The 7,304-nt window shown below is 38.7% G+C and overlaps 2 protein-coding genes across 10 annotated transcripts in view; one reads left to right on the top strand and one right to left on the bottom strand.

The window, feature by feature from the left end:
- LOC114253746 overlaps nt 1-7,304 on the bottom strand; it is a 240,819-nt gene that overhangs the window by 195,751 nt on the left and 37,764 nt on the right. The window lies entirely within an intron of this gene.
- The window catches only part of LOC105839105, a 142,515-nt gene continuing 136,951 nt past the window's right edge, over nt 1,741-7,304 (top strand). The window contains exons 1-2 of one of the 5 annotated variants that reach the window (XM_012685162.3): nt 1,741-2,065; nt 5,910-6,327. In XM_012685162.3, coding sequence (XP_012540616.2) covers nt 6,180-6,327 — 148 coding nt within the window. In that variant the 5' untranslated portion in view covers nt 1,741-2,065; nt 5,910-6,179. Of the gene's footprint in view, nt 6,328-7,304 lie in introns of all 5 variants that reach the window. The other 4 variants (XM_012685163.3, XM_012685165.3, XM_036286866.1 and 1 more) reach the window with 4 other exon arrangements.

Here is a 7,304-nt window from a genome sequence, read left to right as displayed (position 1 = left end):
TAAGCGTAAAAATTTATAGGCAAAATTGAACTATAAATTATTTCATAAATTTTTTAGATTAAAAAATTTCAATGTATTATTTTCTAAAATATTATTTTCCAATGCAACTGATTGTGCTTCGATTGTGTACCAATTACAAACATTTTGTTATTACAAGTTTACCTTGTTATATGTAACCAATAATTATATAATTGGTTATACTCAATGCGTATTGAATGATAAAAGCGTTGAATAATATTGATTCTTCACATTTATCTTTGGCAAACTAATTTTATTGTAAATAATAAATAAGCCAATTTTTCAAATTAATTTTCTAATTAAGCAAGTAATTAAACAAGATAAATTAGCTTTTATTGACTTCATATTAATATAGATATATTTACAAAATTAAAAAAATCTTTTTACTTTGCAATATTCTTAAATTCCAGGCTATTTATATTTTTAAGAATTTAAATAATAATGTTTCAATCGATCGTTATATCGGACTCAGCAATAATTACATTAAAAGCTTTAAATAATCAAAGATTTAGAAATCTAATCGTTTAATTTAGATTTCTCAATTATTGTTAAGATAATGAAATGGCTCTGTTAATGTTCGAATTGATCATCGCGAACGCAACTGCTATTTGCAATTTACGCAAATAAGCATCACTTATTAATGATTGGTGATCGGCAGGCATTGAATGGGATTGAAAAAAAAAAACTGGCCGAAGTCTGTCATCGACAGGTACTCAATCAGATTATCAAGCTCTAGCTTTTCAATAAGAACGCTCATCTACATACAATGTTCTACCACTGGATTACTAAACTTTAATCGTAGCTGACGTATATCCTTGCTTACAAAAAATTACCTTTTCAATGTTTGTATACAATTATAAATTTAATTATATCGGATGAATACGTGTATTGTACGAATACCGTAATATCCAACGTATTATATGTCGGGAAATATTCTATTCGAGAGTTTCCTTCAATCTATTGATGTGAAAAAGATTTTCAAGAATTGTGAAAAATGAGAATACTGCATTTAAATTAGTTCCACCTAGTTTGACAGTTCAACTTCCTTTTAACGTAAGAAAGTAGCATTTACCACAAATTAACGAAATCATAAACTTTCGTGAAGAAGTTACGGCTAACAATTAACGTACAATATAATTGAAATGACCCCCCAAAGTTATTATAAATGAAAAGAGAAAGAAGTTAATAACAAGTTATTAATTTCGTTTCTATCATAATGTCTTAAAATTGACATTCTTATAATTAAAACTCTCATCGTTAATCTTCTCCTGCTAATAATTTCAAGTTTACTAAAACTCGTTTCTAATAAATTGAAGGTAAAAATTAAAAAAAAAAACATCATCCTGCGTTTGATTGACTTATAAATGTTGTGACTATAAATAATTTCAATATATTTATATACAATATTTATTTCAAAATATATATTCTCTGAAACAAGAATATTCTCTTGTTCCGTGCAGGGAATGTTTAACTACTTGAAAATGACTATTCCGCATGCGTTATTTCTAGCCACAGCTTTGAGCACATTTCTAACGTAATCGACAAGTGGGAAAAAGCAATTATTATCGCAAATGCTTTCTTTGAGGGGGCTTTTATAAGAGTTTCGCGCTAGAAGAAAAAGAGCTTCGAGTCTCGGGAGGATAATGCATCAGCGACGGGTGGAACGCGGGAGGCGCCAGAAGAGGCGCGCACAAGCGAGACAGCAGAAACAGCCACCGAGGCCAGATCACGGGCTAGTAGTCAGTCGGCGGTCGGAGTCCGCGCGCGACGGATCGTGGGGCGGTAGGTTTGTACTACTTGCTCACTCGGCTCGGCCGGCGGCGCGACGTCACGGATTGACTCCGCGTGCCCGCGAGACAGTAGCACGTGCGTGCGTGTGTGCGTGCGTGCGTGCATACGTGCACACCGTGGATAGGTGCATACGCTTCGTGTGCAGTGAAAAGTGCACGTTTCGGGTGGACGCGCGTGTCTTCAGTGATCGAACGTGATTCTCGGCGAGAGCGGTGACGAGAATACCAGCGGAGTTCTCTCGTCTGAACCGGCTCTCGTATGTATCCTGGGTAACGTGCTGTCGTAATTATCCGAGCACGCGTAGCATTCGAGAGGCACGTCGGTAGCGGCCGGTGGAGGTGATCTGGACCGATGCATTTCCTCTTCGGTGGCTCACGCGACAAAAATATCCGCGAAAAATCTCGGCAGCCCGCCAAGCGGCCTCGAGAGCCGTCGCCGTGCTGCTCTATCGATGTAGCATTGATAAGATAATCCAGGGATGATAGTCGGAATATGATGAACGGGGCGCGGGCGCGTTTTGACAGGCGCGGCGCGTAACGTAAAATCGCATTCACCACATTGCTCCCGACAGGCGCCGGACGGAAGACAAAAGTCCGAGAAATCCGTAGATTTTCCGGAAAGCGGTAACCGCAGTTCTCGTGAATGTCGAATCGACGTACGTGCCAGGGAACGTAATAAACGCGTCCCCGACGTGTCCTGCGTCGTATTGAGGTTCCTTCTTACAGAAGAGGGCGAATTTTGCGCAACCACGACGGCATAAAGGCGACTCCGTGTCTGGCGTTTATAGAGCTCCGAGATTCCTTGGAAATTATACGACACCCGAATGCAGATCGCGGCAGGCGATACGGAGTGAGCGCATGAATGCACGGCTATTCTTGAAGAACGTTCGCGGCAGAAGCTGCGCCCCGTTCCTAACAAAAAGAGTCACACGTCAACCGCTGAAAGGGAGTACGTGCGCGTAGGGAGGAAAACGTCGAGTATTCTAGGCACGCGTTGTATGACAACGAAAACCCGTTCGACTGATCATTTCTCCGTCATTCTTCCGAATTTTCTAAATTGCATAAGTCGTACGTTTTGTACGTAATGTAAGGCAAATGTTGGGGGAAAGAGAGAGAGAGAGAGAGAAAGAGTGAGTTTCCGAGTTTTAACATGCTTAGGCACATCAATCCACAATTATCGCGATTATTCCTTGGCACGCGAAGACATTTAATAATACAAATAAATTTAAAGTGCAAAAATTTATGGCATTTTCCACTTCAACAACACGTGTTGCATTTCTATCGATAACATTGTGTAACGATATTCACGTATTTTTTATTAAATAACTACGTGTCTGACAACTACGTAAATCTTTTAGCAATAAATTTTTTAATATTTTAATACATTGTTTTCCGTTTTTATATTATTCAAACAGCAATAACCCGGCTGTTTGTAATATGTAATAATTTTATATATAAAAATGTATTCTACTGTATACATTTATTCAAGTTGATCTTAAATGAATAAATTAATTAAGAAAAGTCTGATGTGAAAAAACAATCAAAACAACGCACTACACGTGACATTGCCTCTTCTCTTGAATCTAGCTACAAGATTTGTTTAAAACTCGTAGATTATTTTTTCGTTACTTTCGAGCGCGTAAAAACTAGAAAATATAACTAATAAACATTAAACTAGCCATGAAGATATGTAGTAAAATTTGAGATAAAAAACATTTTCATTTTTTCATTGATTCGATAATCTTGCGAATTTTCAAACCTTTCTCACTAGAAACAATGTTACAATTAAGTAATAATGGTAAAGATGTTACATGTGTGACCAGGACACAACAATTAAAAAAATATATCATATGTGATTTAAAGACCGGATTTAAAGAAACCTAATACAATATGCGCTAAGAATAGAAAACTGTCAAATTACTGTAAGGTTCGACGAAATTGTGATAAAATTCGAAAACGTTTTTACCAAACAGTCATGCATATTCAACTGCGTATGGGGATAAAAAAAGGGCCAGGAACACAGAATTCTTTGCAATATAAAGATCTTCTGACGCAAAATTTAGAAAACGAGAGGGCTCGGCGACTTTTATCCTCCGTATTTCCCATGAATATGAAAGCCTCTATGGTAATCGCAATTTCCTGATATATGCTGTTAAAAAATTGATAAATGTAAACCTATGGGTATAATGCCAGTATATAACTGTCACCTGTCCTTTTTTATAATGGATTCCTACTTGACAACGCAATATCTTTCATCCCTGTTCTTGATGTTACGTACAAGATTAAAAAAAAAAAAGTTTCGTTCTTTTTATCATCAAAAAAATTGCAGAGTATAAAGATTTTTTTATAACCTTGTATTTTAAGAATATCAGATAATCTCGATACAATGACTTTTGTGAAGAAAATTTAAATAATCGATTTATAGTAGCATTAAATAAATCGCCATTCAGCGAAAATCTTATACTATACTTGTGTGAGAAGGAAAGAAAGGCAGACAAGCTGTATGGCGCGAAAACGGCGCCGCTGCGCCGCGGAGTGTCTCGCGATTTTTACAATCCGCTCTCTGTTGATGCTGTGGCGCGAGCTAAACGACCGTTTTTATTCTCCGTAGAGAAAAAAAAAAGTGATTCCACGCCGAGGGAGAGGATGGGACTGAAAGGGCGTGAACAGAGGAGATCCCCGAGGAATAGCATTCGCTCCGCGTAAAACGCACACGTTCGCATTTTAATCCAATGAAATTACCAACAGCACAAAAAGACCGTTGCCTCTTTGCAATTCGCCAAACCGGTGAACTACCTTTAATTCACAACCAAGTTATGTCTCGGCTCGATCGTCACCCTTTTTAACCCTTCTCTCGACAACGACAGTGACTCTCGGTTAGGTTAAGTTAGGTTAGGTTATTTCTATCATTCCCGGAGTTTTCTATTATTCGCGGAATATAACGCGCGTTTTTATTTGCAGCGTCCTTTCGTCTCTACGTGCGCGCAAACCATCTCGCGCCTCGTGCTGTGCTGTGTGACTGCTGAGTCAGACTGAGAAGATTGCGATACAGGATATTATATATATGTTTATCCTGCCACTAGTTGCATGACATAACATGCTCTTATAGCTTATTATCTGGTGGATGATATTAATCCGTGAATTTCTAATACAGATTATACCTGGATCCACAGCGTTTTACATTAAAATAGATGATAAAACATTCCCCATATAATGCCTTCAGCAATTGGCTACAAATTTACGTCGTTGCGAATCCAAAAGAGAAGAAGGATAAAACTAAGTAAATTTGTACACGTCGAAATACTTTCCCGCGAACATCGAATGTCGCTAATCGCAAAAGACATTCCTCGGTACGTCAGGAGGATGACGGCAATGGGATAACACGAGGGGCGAAGTTCTTATCGGTTTTCCAATTTTCCCATCGCCGGTTCAGTTCTTCGGGATGCAATTGTCGCGAAAATCCATTATGATTGGGAAGAGTGCGCGACGGGCGCACGTATATACACGTAGAAACACGAGACACGCGCAGAGTTGCACGCGGAGAGAGAGTTGCATACACACATGCACAAAAATTCTTAACCCCCTTCGTGCTACCGTTTTTCCTCTCCCTCCTCTTAACTTCTGCCGGCGACAGCATCGAAACGACTATTCCTGTTATATTCCAGTATTCACCGTGCCGATACTATCTGGCGGGTGTCAAGTTGTATTTCACTTGTAAATTATTTTTTCCGTGAGTCTATCTCGGCACCCCGTACGTCCGTCCGTCCGTCCGTCCGTCCGTTCGTTCGTTCGTCCGTCCGTCGGTCCTATCTACCACCCTGCCATCCCCATGGCAAACGCACCTCTAAAATATTTATGTGCACAGATATCGAGTTTCGAGCGCGGCCCAATCGCAGCCACCGTACGCGAACCGATGCCGCGGGTCGATTAATATCGGGCCACCTGGTCAAATCGCATTCGGATCGGTCGAAAAGGGGGGAAGGGAGAGAGAGAGAAAAAAAAGGGAAAAAAACCCTGTCATTTTGGAAACGCACACGCCGCGGGCGTTTCACACAATCGCGTACTGCGAATCGCCTCGCTGTGAATTCCCATGAATTTCAGAGGTCGCGTCGCCGTGGGAAATTAATCGGACGCGAGTGTGTGTGCGTGTGTATGCGGCCCGGTCGACGAAAGTGGCTATTCTTCGAGTGCGGAAACTTTCTTGGATCCGGTAAGTGGACCGGCAGTGGAACCGGAAGCGTCCGTCAGGCAGTGGCAGCCGAAGGAAGTGGATATATATATATATATATACGTTCCATGCGTGAGCGGGCGAACCGGATAAGTGGCGCGTACGTTCACGTGAAAGCCCGGCAGAACGTTAAGATTAAATGAATGTTGTTACGGCGGGCGCTGGCGATCGCGACGGGAAAATCGAGGGGACACGGCAGGATCGCTCGATTTAAATTCATAGATGTGCGAGCGAACGGGCCCACAATGGTGGCTCGGTTCCCGCAACAAGTTCTGCTGCTACTCGTACTCGGTGAGTAAGAAACACCCGTGGGTATTCCAAACAAATATGTCACGAACTAATCGTGCTTTCTTTCAATGATATTGGATTTCAACGAGAAAATAAGAGAGGTTGATATACGTTAAAGTTCGAATAAGGCTCTGTTAAATGAAAAGTATTGAAAGATAAAACTTATTCTACTTATAAATGTAAGAAATTAATCGTATGTATTTGCCGATAACTTTATTATTGAAGAACACAAGCAGAAAAAAGGAAAAAAGATTTAGATGTTTCCTAACAAAAAAAAAAAATATTAATTTAATTTCAAATTAAAAAGGACCAGAAACTTATATTATTCTATAATTTAAAAAAAAAAACAAAACATGTCTTAATACCTCAATAATAATTTTTGGAATGCCTGAATTAAAAAAAATTTTTTACCATTATTCTCTCTCTTCAATTCTATTTCGATTTAAAATTATCGATATGTTTAAAAATTACTATTACGTCAAATTTTAAAAAACTTGTTAGTATGTAGACATTCCATTAATTTACATACACATATCTTATAAAAATTCATTGTTCTTCGAAATTTCATTTACATCACCCTTCAGAATACGAGACTCATATAGTCTCTATATTTAGGCACCAGCCAAGTCCAACCATGTGTACACATACGTGTAGGATAAACGTGTATAGCGTCAGCTGATTTAATGCTCTTGCCTTTTTTTTCTTGGCGACGCCCAGCATAAACTCGTGTCGTATCGAGTTTCGGAGTTGCGATACTTGGGAGATTTGTCTAATTAAGAACATGGGCAAGATGTAATAAAATTAAAAAATTTCAATCTTATATAGTTCCATAGGTTTTTTCACTACAATTTTAATGATAGTAATTTCAATAATTTCATTCTTTTATAGCTTAAGAATTATAAATTTCTTAATATTAAAATAATCATTATTGTTGCATTTCTGTAATTAAAAAAGAAAATTTTAAATCCGTATCATATACA

Source organism: Monomorium pharaonis, chromosome 5 (genome assembly GCF_013373865.1).
Source record: "Monomorium pharaonis isolate MP-MQ-018 chromosome 5, ASM1337386v2, whole genome shotgun sequence".
Lineage (NCBI taxonomy): Eukaryota > Metazoa > Arthropoda > Insecta > Hymenoptera > Formicidae > Monomorium > Monomorium pharaonis.
This window is presented reverse-complemented; position numbering and strand designations above follow the sequence as displayed.